The 24,180-nt window shown below is 39.6% G+C and overlaps 1 protein-coding gene across 1 annotated transcript in view; it reads left to right on the top strand.

Moving 5' to 3' along the window:
• The window catches only part of tenm4 (teneurin transmembrane protein 4), a 188,289-nt gene that overhangs the window by 29,494 nt on the left and 134,615 nt on the right, over positions 1 to 24,180 (top strand). The window contains exons 2-3 of the mRNA XM_060888390.1: positions 17,147 to 17,429; positions 21,926 to 22,198. Of these exons, the coding sequence (XP_060744373.1) occupies positions 17,204 to 17,429; positions 21,926 to 22,198 (499 nt within the window). The 5' untranslated portion in view covers positions 17,147 to 17,203. The remainder of the gene's footprint in view (positions 1 to 17,146; positions 17,430 to 21,925; positions 22,199 to 24,180) is intronic.

The following is a 24,180-nucleotide window of genomic DNA, read 5'->3' as shown; positions in this document are numbered from 1 at the left end:
CATGATTGGGTCTGAATATGGTACAGTGTACCAGTGTATGTGTCAGTTTTCCACCATATTTTCCCTACATACCCTATATGTTTTATTTTTATGCATAGGCTTCTTTATTGTGTCTTATTTTTATTCTTTGACCTATTTTTATTTCTTTTTTTACCTTGCTATTTATTGGCTCTATTATTATCAAGGACAGACAAAAATGCATTTCCAATGGTGTATAATAAAATTTCATTTCAATTTGATGTTAAAATTGCATTCGGTGATGAAGGAATGATGAACATGGACACAGCAAAAAATCTGCCTCAGGTATTATCAGGAGAAATAATTTCACAACATATATAATAATATGAAACAGTGAGGAAATAAGCTCAACCATAAGGCAGAAACCACGCTGGACTAGTTAACTAGTTATCTACAAGGTGAGGTGTCGATGACAGTTAATGCTTTGCTACCTGATCTGTATGAGCATAATGTACAGATAAGGAGGCGAGTAAGGAGGCGAGATAGCAGAACAAAGCCCAGCAGAGGCACTAAAGCGTTGCTGCATCAGTCTATTTAGATCAAAACGTTTTTTTCTGTAAAACACAAATCTGTCAAGCAAAGTGAAAGTAAACCAACTCGATCAACAAAGAAGAAGTTTAAAGAAGATCTAAAAAAACATCTACTCAGAATTTAATGAGAGAACAAATCTTGGAAACTGTCGGTGATTTCTTGTTAATTAAATCCCTGTTACTTCTTTGTTCTGCTTGTACTCGGATGTATGTCAGAATCGTACTTTGCAAATGCTAAAGTTTTAATGTCTCATGTGATCTTTTGAACCATTAAAGCGCCTAAAGATCACGCCGAGCCCGGAAAGCCTTGAAGGGCTTTGAGGAACGATCTAATTACAGCCGAGGGATTCAAGCACATAACTGGCTTCTCCCTCACCAGCAGTAATCAGTCGACTTTCACAGATGGACATTGAGAACAGACCCATAGGAGCGACTCGGACCCTTAATAATCCAGCATGCCTAGAAAAAAATACTGAATATAAATCAATCTTCAAACCTGCACCCTGCATGCTTACCCGTGGATCGAGTTAAAGTACAGCCGCCTGAATTAATTCTGCTCAGTTAATTTTAATTTCACATCCACATGCTTCTCCAGATTTCCAAATATGTGAGGAAAAAAACGAACCCCTGCTTACCTAAAAACAGGATGATGGCATGTTTTGGAACACATCATTTCTCACATGCAGTTTGATGTACTATCAAGATGCTCCAGCCTCCTCGTAACCAAATTGTGTAAATAATGCAACGTGTCTGCATTAAAGGATGAGTCTGGATTGACAGGCAGCTTGAATTCTCTCTGCTTCTCTGACATGTTCAATTGATAGACAGGTGCTTTATTCGGGGTATTTTTGGCTGCGAGCCAACCGCGATGTGCCTTTAAGTGTCAAAGTCATTTGCACGGCTTCTCAGGTGTCACCGGGTCAGGCGCGATCTTCTCCTGGAAAAGACGGGGGGGCGGGGTGTTAGAAGAAGGAATTGCTTTGTCCGTCTCACCGTAGAAACATGATCGGTTTTGGTTAAGTTTTACAGGTCAAGGCTGAGCTTCAAAAAACAAAGAGGTAGAAAGAAATATCTAGAGAATAAATTGGTGCAAACATTACAGTGCAGATCCGAGGCTTGGTGCCAATAGTTTTGCAGATGGAACAAAGATTTGCTTCAGAAAAAGGAAAATTGTTATAGCAAATTGACTTGATATTTCATATGATAACTTTTATTATGAAATAAATAGCATTTTTAAATTTATATCTAAGCATGTTCATGAATTTCGAGCTTCCATTTGTCTTTTTCTTTTCAATTTTGAAGCTTGAAAAGAGAAACTATCTTCAGAAATAATAATGATAATGGTATGTAATTGTATAAACTAATATTATAATATTCTAAAAAAAGTATTATTATTAATGGTGCTTGCAAAGCAACATTATTACTATTGTGCCGGACAAAACTTCGGCGCGTAACTTGTCCCGCAGCTTTTGTCCTAGACCCATGAATGAGGTGTCAAATCGACCGGCTCATTGAGGAGAGGTGTGCTATGACTTTTATAAGCGATACGAGTACCGGTACTTCCGGTACCGGGTCTCAAAATGGCCTTTTTTCCCATAGACTCTCATTATAAACTTTGGAGGTTTATAACTCGGCAAGCTTTCGAACTGTCTACACCAAACTCGGCCAGCTCCTTTAGGGTGATACTCTGAACAAATTTTTAATTGGTGTACCGACTGGCCTTCCGGTTGTCCCGCAGCCCCGCCCACAAATATGTAAAATCAAAAAACCTTTTACAACATGGACATGTGACATATCAAAACACTCAGAACAATGAGGGGAACTTCCTCACCTGTATTTTGATGACGTCACCTGATGTCACGTGATGTCACGTGAAAATAAAAAATTAGCACAACATGTGACATATCAAAACACTCAGAACAATGAGGAAAACTTCCTCTAGAGTATTCACATGACGTCACATGCTCATCTCGACTAGCCCCGGGATTTGCCACGTGCAAGCACCATTCACATTTTCTTCAGGAAAACGTTCTAGTTATTATTATTAATATTATTTTATAAATTGTATCTCAAAATGAAAAATGGCAGATAACTTGGTCTGTATTTTCCCCCAGAGCACTGTTAGTGTTTGTTGTACGTCTGAAATGAAACATGATGCACAGTATTGGCCACGTTGTTCAATTCTTCTTCCTGAAAAGACTGAAAGCTGTATTTTAGAAGCTCCAGCTCAGGCACTGTGGTTTCATGGCCTAACGGAGCAAAAAAGCTGGTTGTGGCACTTAAGCGTGCCGTGCTTTTAGCTTATCTGAGCATGCAGGTTGGCTGCCCGAGATGCCAGTGAGATATGGGCCAGGAGATACAGGAGTGCCATCTGAACCTGGCACTTAGCATCTCTTACGCTATCACTTACAACAATCTGTAAGCGAGAAGGGTTTTTCAGGGCCACGCTTTCACACGAGCTCCTTAAAGCCCCAGGAATCATGTAGTGCTGAAGGACATATGAGGCAACGGCTCTTGAATGAACACAGTGGGCGGACCGCTTAGGAGAAAGATTAAAATATTAAGCTGGCAGAAGTCACCTGGACACCAGAATAAGAGCTGTTTACTGACACGATATAGAATTAATGTTGCTTGTGTGTCTCAAATCATTTCAGTTTCACCACTCAAGAGAAATTTACATACACGGATAGGTTTAATAGCAAAACGGGCAAACTCGGCACCAATACTCATGGGCAGCTTCTTCAGCCGAGGGCCAAACTCCAAATCCCGAATGTGTAACCATTTATCCCTGCCTGCATTTGGTTAAAAGATCCATTAGCTACCAGAGAGAGAGAAAGAGCAAAGTGAGTGTGTGTGTGTGTGTGTGTGACATGTTAATTCAGTGTAATTTATGACCAGGAGCATTGCAGAAGAAGTCTTCCTGTGTGAGTTGTATCTCTCAGGATCTCCTCAATCTCTCATGCTCTCTCTCCATCAAGCAGGCTAAGAGCACCCTCTCGCTCATATCTGCTTGATGAGAGCAAAAAAACACGCTGCTCTGCCGGAGACACACAATAGCTGAGGAAAAGCTTAACGTAGCGCGCTAGCAGCCCTCTAAAGTGGGGGGCTAAAAGCACACCTGCCGAGAGAGTGGAGGCTAATCGGATTTCCCTTTCACCGTTATGGCCACTCGCCGCTTCTCATATGGTTTATATTTATGGACGGCTGTTGCTGGAGCGAACACTTCGTCCGTCCCCCCACATCCACCTCCTCCGTCTGTCCGATTAGGTCCTCGATGATGGCTGCGGCCCAGAGTCATAGTGATCGATTCTAATTTACCAGGCGAATTAGATTAACCTATAAAAAAATGCAGTGTGTCGACCTGAGCTCTTGAAAGGATGTATCCCTGTCACTGCAGCTCTAACGCTAAAACGGCCTTTCTTGTTGTTTTTGGAAAGTGCGTTAGAGCCGAGCTACTTCAAAACAGTGACGTTCCAAGAATCACACTGTAGTAGTTAGTCAACCAAGAATATGCTGACCTGCCACTCACTCCGCAGACCATCTGTTTGTTTTGGACCGCGCTGATGTGTGTGTGTTATTCACATGGCTTCCACTGCCACTTTCTCACATTGTAATTGTTTCATTTCTGGAGAAAAATCTGGGACTCTGCCTCCTTTTTTTCTTTTATACCTTTCTGTTATAATACACAAAATCAACCCAAAGTCTATTTCAATTATTTGTCTTGCTACTCAGCATCTTTTGAAAATCACAGACGAATCCTCTTTTCCTTCACAAGGCTATATAAAGAAATCCAATTCAGCAAGCTAAGCACATTTACAGCAGCAAGGTATAGCCTGGAGAAGAGACGTGGAGGTTTTGTCTATTCTTCTACACACACCGAGCATGGAAGGAAGTGGATGTGACTCGCAGGAGCGTCTCTCCATTTCCGAACAATCATGCAGTTTGAGTCCCGTATCCTTTTATTACCGAGCTTTTCACTTAGCAGAAGCCTTTTAACAGCTGCTGGAGGGTCTACGAGTCTAAGCAAATATTCATGAATTGGGGTCTATCAAAGCCGCATTTTACCTCACACACTAAATCCAGACAATGTGGATTGTGATGTTGACATGGAAATGTATCAGATTACTGGCTCTGAAGCTGAAAACTGACAACAGTCAAGCTCAGTCTTGCTTTCCTTACTATTATCTTATCTGGGCAATTTCTAGAAGGCCTTTTATACTGTATATAAATATATAAAACATCCTACAGTGACTATATCTGAGCAAGCACAGGCAAACCGTCCCCATTAAAGTAAGTAATAGGTCCAACTCCTAGTGATTCATTAGTTGAATGCTGCTTTAGTGACTTGTGGCAAATCTGCTGATTCATTATTTATTTAACATTAGTTACCCTGATGCATCATCCCTTCACCCTGTGTAGTGCGTGACTCATACAAGATATAAGTCATAAAGTCAGGGGTGGAAAAGCCATTAAAGTTTCAAAACACTGTTCACTGAAGCGTGATGGTGATGTATTGTCTTTTCTAACTGGAGCTCTAAGATACTTTAGCTTTAAAATAAATGCTATTTATTTTGACCTGAATTCTTATTCTTATTCTTATTGATCGATCGATCGATTGATTTTAAAAAACCACAATTTAATTTCAAATCTTAAACATTATCAGTTTGTTCTACTTTCCCACTTGCTGCTTGTAAAACATATGAGAGTACCAGGACATTAATATTATAATATATTCATGATTTTATTCAGTTTTTTGAAGGTAACCTTGTAATTATTAATCTATTAATTCCCAATATACTCTTCTGTTGATAAAGAAGGAATGTAAAAGCAAACTAATCATCAGTGGGGATAGAAATAAAAAACTAATCTAGGACAAGTTTTTGGAAAACTAACAACAAATGTTGATCCTGTACTATAATTACAGGATCGTTAATATTCACATGCAGTTTTAAAGGAATTTATCCTAGCCTGCAGTGCTTATTTCTCATCAGAGAAGTTTGGTACTGTTGATTTTCTTAATATTATTCATAAAACTCAGATTATGCGTTTTTCTGCATTGGTGCAGGATTTTACAAGAGAGAATCGCAGTGCATTGAAGAATTGATTACTTTCTCCATTCACGCTCTTTCCCCCTAATTTGCTTTTATTCCAGGTTTATGACTTAGTAAGGCTGCTCTTACCTTTGCTGTTTTTCTAATAACTTAAACCTTGCTTCTTCACAGTGGAAGTGAAACTTGAACAGTCTAATGTAAAGTCTGTGCATTATTCTGTGAGTTGGGTAAGTGAGAGCGTGTCAGGAGAGAACGGCAGGACATACTGGTAAGGCTCAGTGTTCAGCTCACCTCTTTTTCTTTTCTTACCGAGTAGTTTATTAGGCTGTCAGGGCGAGGCATCTTTTTGCCTGTCTGCTTTCAGAGCAGATGTACTGTAGCTGAGCGAAATCTGGAGCACAGCTTTTGCCCTCCATTTTTATGGCTGTGATAAAAGAGAGAGCAGGCTGGAATTGACGGCACACCATTGTCTGGGACTGCTCCGAACGAGCATCATCGGAGGCAATCAGAGCCCACGCTGTCACCACAGAGCTGTTAGAACACGAGTCCCTGCCCTGTTCGCCACACTTTTCTCCTCAGACAAACTCGTCCGCGCTGCTCCACTCTGGAGTTTTTCCCCCTTTGGCGTAGTGGAAGTGTAATTGGTTCCCTGTTACAGCTACACCAGTAGATTCTCAGTGAGGTACTGCCTGAATGCATGAGGAAGAGATGTGTCCGTATGATGTGTGTTTCTTGACGCACAGTGATGTAGACAGGGTTAGATGTTTTCAGCAGGTGAGTACAGTAGATTTGATTTTGAACTCCAGTTGATTAGAAGCTTATTGAGGTGAGTATTTAAATAGGGCTTCGGTCAGTCAGGTGTCAGTCTGTGACGTGAAGTTCTACTAAAATATCATCTGGTCTAGTTAAGTCCATTTTTAATGCCGTGCCTCCACACATATCGTACGTATACGATACACCGTGAAAGAAATGTATTCTGACATATTCTACTAATTCTGAAAATTACTTTTCAACCCAGTTATATCCTTGTTTCCCCACAAAAGTCTTCAGACTATGACAATTTATGGCAAAAACGAAGGAGTTGCTTTGTTCATTCATCTCTTCAGCATTTACTTCCTGCCTGAGGTGAATATCACATTTAATAAACAGGTGGCACATCCTCCGCCTCCGCCTCCTCCACATCATCATCATCATCATCATCATCATCATCATCATCATCATCATCACTTCACCTGGCCGCTCTTTATTTGTTCTTGCATGAGTGCTGAAATAATCTCAATTCAGTCTGTTTTCTTCTGACAGTTTTTTTTTATAAATATCTTTGCCTGCTGCTGTCTCTACAGAAGAAAACAATACTGCTGTATGGATATTAGACCTCCAGCATACAGTGTCTGTGGACACGAGTAAATAACGTGACTGTTGCAATGTACAGACAAGCACAAACCTACAGTGATTCAGTGCAGACTGTTACAGTGTATATTTAGGTTTCAGTCAGTGATTACGGTGCAGCCAGTCATCATCGTGCAGCTGTGAGCATCACAATGACTTAACCTTGCCATCTGCAAGACATGGAAGATTGACAGCTCTGACAACCAGAAGTTCTGAACCGAATGCAGAACTCGGTAAAGATTATCCAGAAAAACAAAGAGCATCTCATTTTAACCTCAATCCAATTACCTCGTGAAGCCAGATCTTCACAATATCTGCATGACCATGATCACTTGATAATAAGCTGATTATAAAGATGGAATTGTATTTTTTTATATTATTTTAATGCTGGTCAAGTCTATCCCATTCATCTGCCAGTGATCTTGTTTTAGTTTAGCGCTGCTGTACATTTACTCTTGCCGATGCTGCTGGAAAAAAAAATCAGTAGATATTTCGAATTAATAAAAGTCTCTGACGCAGTTTTCATGTTTTTTTTTTTTTTTTTTTGGTCTTTCCTGATTCATCTATTTCTTCTGCTGATGTAACTCCTGAAAAAGGAAGGACCATTATTTTAAAATGTGCTTGTGAAGTTCCACATGAACCTTTTGTTTTCAGTTACATTCGGATGCATGTGAGTACAGTAGTTCAGAAAAGCACTGATAGATTAGCTGCTGATATGATGGGTTTTGCACCAGTGTTGTTTTGACAGCCTGGAAGCATCCTGCTTTATTACTAGCAACATGGTATGTCTTCTGACAGAGAAAATGATTTAGCATTGACGAGAAGCCTTGCTTATATCTATGGCCTTGTCACAGGCACTGTATAAATTATATATGTATGAGCTCTTTAATTGAGTAGGCTTAATATTAGACCTTTATGCATATGTGGTGCAAAGAATATTGAGAGGAAAAACATTTGAAATTACTAATAGCGAACAGTATGGCAAATTGTTGTGTATTTATGTGTTTTTCTTTTACCTGCCATTGTCCACTGGGATCTCCACAGGACTAGCACTGACCAGATATTATTTAGGTAGCGGACCATTTTTAGCACAGCGGTGAACCTGGATATAACTGCTGTTAAAAACAAACAAAAAAAACTAAAGTATCCCAGCAACTGCAGTGCTTTAGTCAGACACTAACGAAGGGCAGAAAGATGATTAACACACAGCAGTATGACCTGGCAAAGCATTCCAGCAGATCAAACTGAGCACACAAACACTATAAAATCAATGATGGTTAAAAAAGGAGAGAGAGAGAGAGAGAGAGAGAGAGAGAGAGAGAGAGAGAGAGAGAGAGAGAGAGAGTTTAAGACACTGGTCAAGGAAATAGCACTTCAATTGTCTTATTTATAGCCATAATTTAAGCTAATTGTTAAGAAATAGAATCTGTGTATTCCTACAGAGTGCTGGTTGCAAACACACTACTACTATGTGGCTAGTATGTAAGTCAGTGATGTAATTTCCTGCAACACTGGAATCATATTGTCATAATACACAGTCATACCTCTAATACTCAACCTCTCAGCTAGATTGTCAGATGGGATCCTGTCTGGTATCGAGTATTGTGCTTCGGGGAAAAAAACATCTTGAAAATGAAAGATGTAAATGTAAAATGTATAGCAGGAGGCCTAAGTGTGCTTCGTCTCAATGAAGGAAGTATAGTTTGCAAGCATCTAGCATACTGCTCAGACAAACAGAGAGCCGTGAAAAACATATGATGCCATACTGCTGAAAAATAGCATGCGGCTGGGGAATAGGACACAGCGCCACACACACTCACACACATGCACACACATTCACTCACACACACACTCACACAGAGCCCAGGGATAAGATGCATTTTTTTAAGGCACCATATCTGCTACCACATTGCTAGTGTATTTTTAAACCGCTGCAGCGTGTAAAGCCAGAATGCTACATGCACTCTCCACTGGCAATGAAAACATATATGAGACTCCCAGCACTGATCTCCTGGTTTGAAAGCACAGGACCATGCCTTAGAGGTAGGAGAAAAGGAGATGGAGAAGTGTGAGCAGTTCAATGCTTCAGCAGTCTCACAAGTCATGGAGCTCATGAATTGGGCACTGGAGCTCGTGCCTTCTCTGCTCCTGCTCCAGTCAGGATTGTGTTTTTTTTGGAGTTTGAGTAGATGGTCATGCCGGGTTGACCTCCAGTGCTGCTGGGATTACACACCATTGATTAACCCTTAGTTGGTTTTAGGACCGCTCTCACCCTCAACCGTGGATGTAAATCAGAGTCCTGGCCCAGTCAGGCCAGAGTAATAAGCAGTAATTAGACTCTAATGAGCCACGATGGCATGAAAACACACACCAGTTCCCTAGCCACGAGCACCCACTGCTTTTTTTTCCACCATGACGACCCACACATTCCTTTTAGCCTGTCTCGGTCTCACTCATGCTGTCTCTTTTGTTTATTCCTTCCCTCTTTGGCTCATTTGCTCTCCAAGGATTAAGGGGGCAGCTGAAGTCTAGATTGTTTATTTCCTCTGGCTCCAGGCGTGATCTGTGATATTTGAGCATCTCACACGTTAATACATACTCGCTCCCTTCTAAACGCACACCATCCAGCACACTCCCCTCTGACATCTCCTTCCACCTGTGCTAGCAAGGCATAGCCCTCTCTTGAAAGCAATTTATGCCTCCTTTTGGTCGTGTTAATGAATAACCTGACGTTTTTTTTTGCCGAACAGCGTGCTGTTAACATTTCATGGTTCTAGCCAAGGTCAGGGATGTACATCAGTGAGGAAAGTGAATAAATGTACCTTGTACACACTCCCTATTCACCAGTGCCACCCCCTCCGTTATTTACTGGGATGGATTGAAAGCATTACGCCAGCTGTAGGCCTACTCCATTGCTCTCTTGCACTCTCACTCTCTCCCTCCCTCTCTCTCCCTCTCTCTCTCTCCCTCTCTCTCTCTCTCTCTCTCTCTCTCTCTGTGCTTGAAACCTACAATGTCAGGGAAGTGATTAGTCAGAAGGAGAGTAGAGCAGCAGCAGGTCTCTGCTACTTTTTGTTTACGTTAAGGCTTTTATCAGTTCTGTTTTTTATGTGTTGCCAGACTTCCCTGTTTGATCCTGGAAGCAGGAGGGGTCTGAATAACACAACCCCACTCGTGCACACACACAGGCTCACATGTCTGACACAGACCCCCACCAGACACACTGCTATGCCTCTTTTCTCTTGCTCAACACTGCTAAATTCAATTTGCCCATTCTCAGCTATTAAAAACACCTTTCTCAGAACCGAGCAGAGATGTAAAAGCGTCTCTGTGAAGGAAGTCAGTGATGCTTTTTGGCCACTCCTTAAATCTGGATGGATTTATTCCCTGTCAGGTTCTGCAGTTATGTTATGACTCGGTTTATCCGAAGACAACGGCCTATAATTTGACCTATAATTGTTTTTCCTGACGTAATACACCTGATTCTGGCAGTCAGCTAATTAGCAGCTCCTTTGTGATTTGATGTTGGTATGTAAGAACAGGGATAAGGGGAAGGCAGAGAATACTCTCCAACTGCTGCTGAAATGGAGGTTTTCACACAAAGGTTTGCCATTTTTGCATATTTCTGGATAATATTATGAAAATACATATATAATGTATAATAAAAAAATATCATAAATCAATAATTTGTTTAATAAAAAAATAAAATGCATGTTAACGTGAAATACAATGGAATCTTTTGGAACATTTTATTTTACTTCATTAATCTACTAGTAATATTTTTTGTGGGATATTTACAAGTGTTTTGTATAGGCATACAATTTACTTTTAGCATCAGTAGGATATATCAGCATGGTGCTCATGTAACTAAATGAATCCTTTGCTATTAGTTTAGTTTTGCCATGAATGTTAAGGCGAATAAATAAATCTGTATTAGTTAAGGAGTTCAAATAGGATGAAATGGGATGGAAACCTCAAATGGTGTCTACACCGAATTCTCTGATGTTTCCACATATGGAAGAGGCTTGGCACTGCTCTTTTTACACAAATGGTCTTTTAATGCTTTTTTCTATTACCTAAATACAGTTTTATAATACAGTGGAAATACATACTGTTTCTGTATATCGGTGTAGCGCAAGGCTTAAAAACGTCAATAACCATAAGAAAACAAATTTCATAAAGCACTGAATATGAATATTTATGAAAATCTTTAAATTCCTCTCATAAATCCTGTCAAATTATCTTATTTGGGCTAGCTCTTTAATTGATACTAAATATGAACTACTTCCTCTGGGAAATCCTCTGAAATTCATTTATATTAGTATTCAGCTAGCCTTGGCAGTGAATATTTAAACATGGCTTCAATTTTCTCACAGAAATTTTGTCAAATTATCTTATTTTAGTTAGCATTGTAGCATTGGTACTAAGTATCGACATTTATAGACCTTAATGTCCCTTCAGAAATCCTGTCATATTAGCTTACTAGCATTAGGCACTATTAGCGTACATAGAAAAAAACAGAGATTTCTTCGTGCACCTCATAACCATTTTGTATTCTCTTATGGTATCCTTTTAGGTCATAGTTGTGTGATTTTATATATACATAGTTGTTTGTAGCAGTGGAAATTTGAGAGTGAATTGTTTAAGCATGAGAGCGAACATTAATTCATATATCTAGCATGGGACCATAGCCATGTGTTCATTGACCTCCTAAAGGCAGGTTATTCCATGTAAGCTTCTTACGTTTTAAGCTCAACATATTGCATCCATTTTCATTATGTTTGCCTGAGGATGAATTTCACAAGCATGCTGATGGGTCACGCATGAGAGTGCCCAGTACTGGTAAGCTTACACTGACTGAGCAAAGCGTTCCCTTTTCCCGTGGCCAAGTGGTCAAGTCTGCTTTTCCCTCGACAATTGTTGTTGTACTTTAACAAATTCTATTCATCAGTGTAATCATCTCCAGAAGTTTATCATAATCTGAACCATTGGTTGAGCACCACACACTTGTTTCCATCGCTTAAGGGAAAAGAACGATATTATTCTGTATGCCAAACCACAAAATGGCTCCGATGGCAGATAATAGTGCTGGAGCGTTGTGTCTGCATTGGAGGAATGAATAATTCCACTTAGCTCAGATTGCTGAATGAATAGACCCGCTGAACGAAAAGCTTACTTTGACTAATTACATTTTTTACATATTTTGAGATATAATTACAGCTTTGGATTTTAAAGCTTTGCCTTTTTACAGTTTGCACAACCAAAAGCATATCAAGTTCCATGATTTTTTAATAACTGAGTCTAAATGCTGAGGCACTGAGATGTTTTACCGCTCTAGAAGCCAAAATCAACAACCTCTGAAACTGTGTTGTAGGTTCCAACAAATAGTATGGAAGTTCTGAGCTTTATCCAAACGTGTACAGTGCCGATACGAGTCTCCGAGGTGACATGCTAATTAATCACTAATCACGTATTTACTTGACACACTCATATTCCACAACTCAGTTTACCACCATATGTGCCCTGTATGCACAAAACATGCCCAGACTGACCAATATGCATACCGATGAGCCAATATGATGGAAGCACCATTATATTTTAGAGGAAAAAACAGTATTTCAGGAATAAAGGTGATAAAGTTCAAGAAAAAAAAAATCATAATAATCCAAAAAATGTGTGTATATTTGCTAATGGTAAAATTCCGGTTAAAAAAAAAGGTAGAATGTAATATCTTTTCGTAGATTTTTATTATTATTATTATTATTATTATTATTATTATTATTATTATTATTATTATTATTTATGATAATTTAACCACAAATCATAGTTGTTCTACTATCTAGAGATTTTCTATGTAATATATTTGATTAAATATAGTAATTTCATTAAAATGGGTCAGATATCCTTATTTATCACCCTTATTGGGCTACTGTATATACTGTCGTATTGTGTACTCTATTAAACATACATCTTTTTGAGAAAGAGCACACTTACCCACTGGAATATGCTGGGTCCTGGTCCATAGGAAGTGTTTTACAGTGAAACTAGTATCAGTCATTCCTTTTGCTTTCTCAGCTCTAATAGCTGTGTTGGTTAATGGCATTCACAGTGTTTGGTTGGGGTACAAAAGGTGCGTCATTTCTCAAACTCCCTGTCCCCATGTTCAGCAGCTACTCCTGCACAAATAGGTTTACTACCTGCCGAACTCAGCACCCCGATGTTTGGAGTGTCGGGATGGATAGGGGTGCTTCATCGCCTTAATGAAAAAAGCAAAGTTTGTTTTTGTTCAAAAGAGAGAGTGTGTAGTGTTTTTCAGAGGATTACTTTACCAAAAAACTTTTTTTTTAAGGAAAAAGAAACAAGGATTGTGTGGCATTATACAAGCTATATATAATAGTCTAATGTATATTGCATTACAGGGCAGAAAATATAAACCAAAACCCTAGGGACAAAAAAGCAAACTACAAAATTTACCTTTTAAGTTTTAGTGCCCTAATTTAAGGACAGCCAAAGGTTTGAAAGTAAACTCAACAGGTGGGATAATAAGGTGTCATTTACCTCTAGGTACAACAGTAAGTTAAGAAGAACAGACATACAGTTTATCATTTGATTCTGTTTACATTTGCTCTGATTTTTTACACATTTTTTATGACGGTGTAAAGGAGAAATAACAGGGAATGTGAGATTACTGAAGTAAACTATTTTCATATTTTTTTTTATACATTGCAAATTCCTGCAGCTATGTTACCTTCTTTTACATTTCTTCTGTCAGTCATACTCTGTTATTTTAGACACCTTGTACAACAGGGCATAAATCCAAGGTTTTCAGCTTCTTGGCATCCTGTTTTTAGCCGCCGCTGAACTCCAGGGATTAGATAAAAACAGATGCGTCTCCGTTTTTTTTTCCACCAGTTTATTCATACCTCCAAATGTTCTATCAAAGAAAAACAAAAGTGAGAATGTTCTCTTAGTTTTTCAACAATCCTGAGCTAAAATTCTTAGCAGCAACATGTCAGTCAGTCACGGCTCCGCTTTTAAATGTATGTATTTGCACTAGGCTCCAGCTGTCATACTGTTTGTGATGCCAGTTGCTTTATTTGAAAGAGCAGCTCGCTTTCCCATGGCCTTAAAGTTACAACCTTGCACATACCAGCCACCCTACAACAACACGAAGGCATATGCACAAGGGCGTGGAGGATGTTTCTCTGAGGCCAACTCTCTTGGAATTAAGACAATGCATGTAAACAACCCCCGAACTTCAACACAATGCCTTAAATGCATTAGCATAGGCCAGAGAACCTTCATTAAATGCTAAAAATTAGTAACCCAGAAGCAAACGGCTCTGCATTGCAGAATCAGCAGCTGAAGGGCTCCCTCGGGTCTTTAACAGAAAGGCTGTTTTTGTCAATGACCGGGGTCCGTGCTCCGAGGTCTCCCAGCCATTAATCACAGCCATCTTTTTAGCTGTCAGTCCATACAAAAGGTGACCCCTCTGCCACAATGCGCTTGACAATAAAGAGCCTATTGAAGGAGCGGGTTACGACTGTGGACTGCAAGTCTAACTCAATATATTTATAGTATACTTGCCTTAAAGGGCTTTATACTCATCTACCTGATAAGAATGTTGTGAATAGAGATCAGAAAATACGTGTTTTTAGTATAAAAATAGTGTTTTTTCTGCTACACAAGCAGATTTACAGTTCTCAATTTTGAAGATGTTTAAACAAGAACTCATAAAGCGCACTGCTGCTCTGAGTTATGATTCTGTTGATGATCACCAGTTGCAAAGCTGCAATTCATATAAAACTCATAAGATGGTGAGTCAGTTTACTAGCCGTTTATGACAGCATCCTCCAGCCCATAGAAGGAGTATGACTCTCAGCTGAATCCTGATAATTCACCCCTGTGCTGCATGACACACTCGATTTGGAGGCCAGAATTTGCAGAGAGCTTGACTGAAGCAAATTAACTGAATCAAGTGGGGAAATCTCTCCACTTTAACCATGCCCCAGAGAAAACAATGACCCAGCCTCTAATCAACTTTATAAATCCACATCGACATGCTCTAAACCTGTTCATGGTCACACAATACCATGTGATTACCTGCTGGAGGAGAAGAGGGAGCCCTATAAATTGCCGTCCGCACCCTTAAGCTCACCAAGGCACCATTTCATTGCTGAAGCCGAGCAATTCATCTCAGCGCCAATGCCATTTTGTTTTCACTCAGCCTCCAGCTAGTTTATATCACGCAATTACATTAGCATGCAAACTGTTGCATGGCTAGCTTCCATAACAACCCGCTGTAACATCTTCACCATGTCGTAGTTTGGTTAAGGTTCTTCCTCCAGAGGGATTTGTTTCACGTCACACAAGAGGGTGTTCTTTCCCTATCAAATACAAAATACAAGTAGAGACAAAAATATACGACAGATTTGCATATTACACACAAACATGATGCCTGGTAGTGCCTACTCAGCGAGGCATGAGGTCCCTTTTCCAGAACCGTTTACCGGACTGTCCCTTACTGGTTCAAAAAACAACAACAAAAAAAAAGAAGAGAGAAGAAAAAACAGCTAAAGATCTTCCTCTTCCAAGAACTTATCACTACAATCAAATCTCTTATACTTCTTCATTGTCCGGTAAATGGTGAGTCTATTAGCATGAATATTTTTTCCATATATGTTTGTAATTATTTTTACAGAGAATTAGTTCTCTTACATATTTTATGGATTTGATGTTCACACCTTGTCGGTGACCACTGCTAAGGGTTTTATGTTTCTGATTAGAGTTGATGGACTACAGTATTGTTCTTAAACCTGGAAGGACACCTGTCACTTAAAAAAGCAGCTGAAAGAGCACTATTTCTCTCTGACGCTCATAAAAACTGGAGAAAAAGGGAGTGGGGTGGAGCGAGGTGGGAGGTTTTTGTGACAGGGCTCAAACCATAAAGTTTATGGCCACAAGATTTGTTGCGCTGTATTTTATCAAAAGGAATCCTACTAGCTGCCTGTGCTGGGTTCATCTGGGTTTTTATCAAAGCCACAGAAATACTGCAATAGAGGTTTGAGCTGAAAAAGGGATAAGCACCAAGCTGAGGATCATCTAAAGCAAGCCATTGTTTGATTTTGTTTGCTCTCATCACATACAGACTTAACAATGACATGAAATGGCACAAAAAATATATATTTGAGCATTTGCCAGGATGTGTTTGTCTGAATTTGCATTTGTCTGAAGATACCGAAAGAAAAATAGAACACTTCTCTTTCTTTTCTACATAAGACACATGAAAAGACACATGAAAAACACATGAAAGTGATGTGCAAATAGCAAATAGCCATTTGAGCAAATAGCACCACAACTACTAATATTACTATACACTGCTACTGCTCATACTACAGCACTTTAACTACTACAACTACTACTACTACTATTACTACTGCAACTGCTGCTGCTACAAGTGTTATTACTGCTAGTAGTACTACTAACTTTACTGTTACAAGTGTTAGTACTACTATTACAGCTACAAGTGTTATTACTACTACTATTACAGCTATTAGTGTTATTACTAACACTATTACAGCCACAAATGTTATTATTACTACTATTACAGCCACAAGTGTTATTACTACTACTATTACAACTGTTATTACTACTACTATTAAAAGTGTTATTACTACTACTATTACTGCTACTAGTGTTATTACTACTACTATTACAGTTTTAAATGCTTTTACTACTACTGTTACAGCTACAGTACAAGTGTTATTACTACTACTGCTGCTGCTGCTAGTGCTACAAATGCTATTACTATTGAGTTACCAATACTAGTACTAATACTAATACTAGAACTGTTACCAGTACTAACAATCATACCTGTAATTTACTGAAAAAAACAACACCAACAGCCTGCACGGCTTTTTAAGACCAGGGGATAAAATACTGGTAGCAATTGCAAGGTAATTTGTTTTCTTTTCAACCCTCATCAATATATATTTAGATCTGAGGAAATCACCTCACTGAAAGTCCATTTCTCACTTTGAACTGCACGTTACAGTGCCACGCGAGTCATCTGAATTCAAGGCAGACGCAAAGCATCATCGCAGCATGTCTAAAGCATTAAAGCAGCAAGTTAACCCCATATATCATTTCCTGTTTCAGAATCGCAGGGGCTAAACCAGCTCCATTCCCTTTGATGTGGAGAATCAAGAAGAGCTCATGATGGAAGTGAAGGAACGCAGACCGTACCGCTCTCTGACGGCACGGCGGGACACAGAGCGCCGCTACACCAGCTCTTCAGCCGACAGCGAGGACGGCAAACTCAAGCCAAAATCCTACAGCTCCAGCGAAACCCTCAAAGCCTTTGAGCAGGACTCCCGAGTGGCCTACGGCACACGAGTCAAAGATGTAGTTCACCACGAAGTGGATGAGTTCAGCAGGCAAGGTAGGAGCTAAAGAGAAGGTCCTGAGGCGTAAACCAATTATAGTACTTCAAGCTGGCTGGAAAACCTCAGAGTACACCTTAGCTTAAAAATATATTTTCCAGAGAAAAGGGCACATACTGCTAAACTTCAGGATTTAATGCTAATTTAATAGTCATCTAATTATGTGGTCTTATTCAGAGGTTGTTTACAATTAGAAGGACATGATGAATATAATGAAGGTGCTGGCGTATATCCATACAATCTGGTTTACCTTCTACAGTCTAATTAATTCACCATTGCCAGGCCATACTCGTTAGTTCTCTCTGATGAGTGTCAGGATGAACCCGGGGATCATTTTAAATTCATATCCTTTTGATGAAATTTTAAATAGCAGAGTCACCTTGGTTTTTAGATCATCTCACTTTTTTCCACCTCACACAGAAGTTGATATCTGTTACATTCAGCTGTTGACATGAAAAGCTCCATAAGAACCAGTAGGTTTTTTTTACTTCTTCTGAGATATGCATCACAAAGGGATCACATTCAAGCAATTAGGGTAGAAAATGCAGTGGATATTCGGTTTGCTGTTAATTAGATTCACTTTCTGTCATTAAAAAAACTGCAGCATCTAAACCTAAATAGATAAAAGGCTGCATTGTAGCCCTGCCATTAGCCCAGCAGGAGTTTAAAGAGAAAGGCTGGGGTGAATGCTAGCGCCAATCCACGGATGTCTTTTATGACCTTTTAATGCAGGAGTGTCAGACTCCAATCCTGGAAGGCCACAGCACTTTGGAGTTTAGAACTGTAGCCATTTTAACACATCTGTTTCACCGATTTCTTGCTAATTACCAAACCCTGAATAGGGTGAGATTTGTATCAGAAAACACAAATCTCTCCACAATAAATTATGACTAAAAAAATTTGATATGACAGAAAAATGTTGGTTAAATTTCTGTTAAAGCAGTTCAGTAGTTCTGTCTCCAAAGAAACACATGTTTATATGAATGCTCATTCCAATGTATTATCGTTTCTATAGTAACAACTTACCCTTGTTTATTTATTTTTTTTACCAGTATACTGGTGTTCAATTCCGCCGGTATAACGGAAATCGACTTGTCAGACATTTTCAGTGTAAACTAATTTTATCACTGCAAGTCTGATATAAAATTCATCAGGACATTGGAGTGTTTGATGGTTTTATCTTGTTTTTATTTTTTCTTCTCTTTGATAACCTTACACAAATATTACTGGTTTAGCACCTTCAAAATTTTAGATTCTGATGAACAAGTGCTTGGGAATATCTCAGAGTGCAGAAATGGGTTTGACATCACCTTTTATATTGAAGATATACAGATTTGTGTGAAAAAAAAATCTTTTGGAACTTGCCTATCGCTCCTAGGTAGAAACTGAAAGACTTATGAAAAACTACAAATTCTTAAACCCTGAAGTGTTGACTTTTATTTGAGCTATTAAGCAACACTGTGGAGTGTGAGATGCCAAAGAAATTTATTGTTGAACAAAGAAACAACAAAACAGACACAAATGCCATTGCATCTTTTAAAAAGAGTTAAACATGGACTAATTTTTCTGTTTTCTGAAATAAAGCATTTATTTAGCTTCAAGAGGGAGAAGAAAAGAGGCCTATAATCTAATGTAAAAAAAATAAGCATAATAATAATAATATAATAAATATAATATTGTATTACATAATAACAGTAACGGGGGTACAGTGGCTTAGTGGTTAGCACGTTCGCCTCACACCTCCAGGGTTGGGGGTTCTATTCCCGCCTCCGCCTTGTGTGTGTGGAGTTTGCATGTTCTCCCCGTGCCTCGGGGGTTTCCTCTGGGTAATCCGGTCTCCTCCCCCGGTCCAAAGACATGCATGATAGGTTGATTGGCGTCTTTGGAAAAATTGTCTGTAGTGTGTGATTGTGTGAGTGAATGAGTGTGTGTGTGTGCCCTGCGATGGGTTGGCACTCCGTCCAGGGTGTATCCTGCCTTGATGCCCGATGACGCCTGAGATAGGCACAGGCTCCCCGTGATTCGAGGTAGTTCAGACAAAGCGGTAGAAAACGAATGAATGAATGAATAACAGGAACTGGCTCGTTTCATGGACATGTCACTGTATGTCCAGAAAAATGTGTCTTATATTGGAAAATTTCTGTTGTTATCGGCGTATTCCCACTTTGGGAAGTGCAGTTATTGGAACATAACCAGCTTTCTGGTGGTAACAGTAACTCACCATGACACGAGTCTGTCTATGAGTACTTTCCTATTACAGCACACCCTGCTTAATCACAGCTGACTCCGGCATCATGTAATTTAAATATAGAAGTATATCGAGCAATGCTTGATCTATAGCTCTTAGATCGGATACTAGAGATATACCACAAATGAATAATTTACTATTGTATTACTCATTCTATACCTCCTGCCATCTACTCTGAGCTACACATGAAAAGGGAAACAAGGTGACATTAAGACTGTCAAACTTATGATTAATTGTTCTACACATAATTGCAATTAACAGTTTAATTAGTTTCTGATGATTTTATTTGATTTCATGCCACTTTTGTAATATAAGAATAACAGCAGTGCAATAAAACACATACAGGGCCAAATATCAATAACAATCATCAACAAAGTGAGTTATATATCCTTCTGTTGTTTAGAAGAACATAAGGACGAGAGGACAAGTATAATGACCGACACAAAACATAAAGGAATTTGTGTAATCTAGTAAAAATGATGAAAAGACATATGGTACTTTTTAAAACTAATATAATAAATCTTGTAGTAATTGTAGTAATCTGATCAATTCCATCAGCAGGCCTGAGTGGTTAATGTTTCAGTTCTTATTCCACAGTATACTGTACATAAGAATGTCATGTGCTTCAATCGATATTAATACTCTTTTGCTGCAGAGTTGTTTTTCCTTTCCTTTCCTTTTTTATTACTATAGTGAATTGCAGGTGTTTTAAAATGGGAGCTTTTCAAATTAGTCAGGATTTAAATCGCTCCATGTTTAGTACTCGGACTCCGAAGTTCAAGAGGATATTAAGTACCCACAAAGCATGGTGGAAATAAAACGTGTCAAAAATCTGTTGGAAAGTAAATGCTAATTAGACATCAAGTTGCCAAAGTTCAAGTACTCCATGTTGTAGTGCCTGTGGAGGCAATTGGCATGTGTTGGAATTCACGACTTTCATTTTTCTATTTTTAGTGGAGTTTGAGGCTGTCTCCATGTTTTTCTTTACTATTATGTGTTTTTGCTCAAGTCTTTAATGACTATTCAGAATATACAGAATTTTATGTAACACCTGGCATCATGTAATGTCTTCTTTCAATTCAATTCAGTTCAATTCAATTCAATTTACTTCACTTCAAATTTATTTGTATAGCACTTTTAGCAATGGAATATTGTCTTTACATAACACTCACTCACTCACTCACTCACTCACTCACTCACTCACTCACTCACTCACTCACCCGAACTACCTCGGGCCACGGGGAGCCTGTGCCTATCTCAGGCGTCATCGGGCATCAAGGCAGGATACACCCTGGACAGAGTGCCAACCCATCGCAGGGCACACACACTCTCATTCACTCACACACTGCGGACAATTTTCCAGAGATGCCAATCAACTATCATGCATGTCTCTGGACAGGGGGAGGAAACCGGAGTACCCGGAGGAAACCCCCGAGGCAACATGCAAACTCCACACACACAAGGCGGAGGCGGGAATCGAACCCCCAACCCTGGAGGTGTGAGGCGAACGTGCTAACCACTAAGCCACTGTGCCCCCTTCTTTACATAACATAAGAAACAAAGTACAAAAAATGTAATATTATACAAAGATTAATATGCAACAAATATTCAAGATTAATATTAGACTTATATTTAAATGTGTTTGTATTTATCCCTAATGAACAAGCCTGAGGTGTCTGAGGTGACTGTGTCAAGCAAATCCTCCGTTTGATGAAAGAGGAAGAAACCTTGAGAGGAACCAGACTCAAAAGGGAACCTCATCTTCATTTGGGTGCCACTGGAGGGTGTGATTATAAACATACAATCCGACAATTGTGTATTGATGAGGAGGTTGTTGTCCACATATAGTTGGCATCTCCTGTTATAATGTCTGAATACTTCATGAAGCAAAGTCCAACTGGATCTGGTACATCCCTAGATGCCTCAGGATCCTCACAGGGTTGGTCTCATCTCAATGAAGGTCCAAAATGTTCATGACACGGAACACAACTGGAGCTGGTTATTTCTGGCTCTTTTTGGTTTTATCCCTCAAACATATGAACATATGTGAACATATTCAGTTCTTGGTTCTCAGTTCTTGTACTTTTCAGTAACTAATATGAAATGTTCAGTAACAACAGTGACACTAATGGGTAAGGCATGTGAAGTAGGAAGAGAGTGAGAATCAAATCGAATCTTGGGACTTCATGAGGCCTAATCATATATGTACCCATGTAACACTTGCTTTTTCATGAATTTGGTTTTCAGGAGCAGATTTTTCCTTGCGTGATCTGGCCTTTGGTGACCCTGTGGCTCCTCGCATGCTGGCGTACCGCACAGACATGGCAATGCCACACCGTGACTACTCACTCAGCATAGGCTCTGACGCAGACACAGAGACAGACGGAATTGTGTCCCCAGAGCACGCCGTCCGCCTGTGGGGCCGAGGAAACACCAAGTCAGGCCGCAGCTCGTGTCTGTCCAGCAGAGCCAACTCCAACCTGACTCTGACGGACACGGAGCATGAAAACACGGAGAACGGTGAGTGTTCATCCTACTCCACCTCTTTCTACATGTTGGGTATTGTGTTCCACAGCAACAAGCTTTTAAGAAGACAATTTAGCTCCATTGTAATGTTCCCTTTAGAACTGGTTGCGCTTTGAACCTGGAGCTCTTATGGAAATGAAGAGCCATGTAAAATAATTCAGCTCGGCTCTTGGTTATAACAAGCATTCATAAATGCTCCTTTTTTATGCCAGTTGTGGAGCAATCATAATTTTTCAACCTACTTTGCATTTTGATTGAAAAATCTTATTATAGGAATAAACAAAACCTTTAGACTATTTCGTACATATTCATATCTGCCTGACCAATCGCATTTGTTGATGATGAAGTGTGTGTATTTCTGGGCTGTTTGGATAGTTACGCATCATCCGTGTTGTTTGTCACTGTGATGCCAATGACCCTGAGTCACATGCTTGTGAGTTTGTCTATTCTGGAGCTTCACATGCTGTGACAACTATGAAACAAACTGGACAAGATTATGAATCAGCCACCTCTGCTCTCATAAATGTTTTTGGATATTTCTTCCCAGGCCAGTGTAGCCATGCGTAACGAACCAGCATAGAATTTCTATCACGACGTTTGCAGCTCGGGGCTTACTGCGAAGAACAGATTTCTATATTTCTTAAACCCTCCTCCCACCCAAGGCTGAATGAATTTGTGAATTCAGCTGTCCTGTTTAAATCCCAGTGATTTTGTTGTTGTTTCTGTTCGTGTTGTTGTTTGTAAATTTCATCCCGTCTCAGTGATTGGCAGTAATGATTTTGGCTGTGTGTACACTGGGATGCAGCAAAGCTAACAGGTGGCAGGTGCCCCAAATAGCCTAGGCAGCCATGATGGATCTGTCTTGCAGAGGCTCGGTGGTTCTAAATTACCCTCAAGGGCCCAATGAGTCTCTTTGCTTGCATGGAAGGTCACCGTGCACAGAGAACGTGTCTCCGTGAAACATGTCAAGTGCAGATCCTGATTAGGCTCGGGGCCGGGCAGAAGAGCAAAAGAAGAAGCATGCAATCTAGATGAAAAGTTGCATGTTACAGAGTCAATCAGAATATCTTGATTTTTAATGGGTGGGGGTTGCTCGTCTTCATGCTGATGCATGTGATTACGATAAGTAATGCAGTGTCACTACTGGAAGTGAAGTGAAATGATAAGTGTGAATGTCGTATATTACCTCATGGTACGATGCAAATCGAGCGTTGAAGGACGAACGCCGAAACTAGAATCAGGTCTTGTGTTTTCTGCCCTGATGAGTACAATTACATGGGCAGGAAAGACTGCTGTGAATTGCTTTAGAAACATTGTCTGGTTTTGGAGTTACAGATTTGATTTCAATTAAAATATCCTACAGCATGCAGTATAATAAGGACTCTTACAGTGAAGCTTATTGTCTCAATATATGTACAGTAATATATTATAAACTGCAGACATATGAAATGTCTATTGCTTGTGCACAATACCTGCTGTATAGTTTTATGAGGGATGTAGTAGCTTAGTGGTTAAGGTGTTGGACTGATTGAATGATTGGATGATTGTGAGTTTAAACCCCGGGTCCACCAAGCTGCCGCTGCTGGGCCCCTGAGTGAGGCCCTTTAACCCCTGTTGCTTAACTGTAATTGTCATTGTGCAAAGTAAATATATAAAGCCAGTGAAAGGCATGGCAGAAAAATGTTTATCAGGTAGAAGATGTAAGGCTATGAAATACATGCCAGAAATCATTTCATATTCCGCAGTGTAGAGCAAATGTTAAGCTTGATGGTTAAGACAATGGGAGACTGATCGGAAGGTTTTAAATTCAAATCCCAGCAGTGCCAATCTGCCCCTGGTGTGTCCTTGAGTCAGATCCTTAACCCTCACTTGCTCAGTTGCATAACTATGATAAATGTAAGTCCTTCTGCATACAAGTCTCTGGTAAATCCATGTTGTTTTTTTCAGGTCTTCCATCTTTCTGCAGTGATCGTCAG

This window comes from Tachysurus vachellii, chromosome 15, assembly GCF_030014155.1.
Source record: "Tachysurus vachellii isolate PV-2020 chromosome 15, HZAU_Pvac_v1, whole genome shotgun sequence".
NCBI classification, from domain to species: domain Eukaryota; kingdom Metazoa; phylum Chordata; class Actinopteri; order Siluriformes; family Bagridae; genus Tachysurus; species Tachysurus vachellii.
The sequence above is the reverse complement of the archived record's forward strand: the minus strand, read 5'-3'. Positions and strand labels throughout refer to the sequence as shown.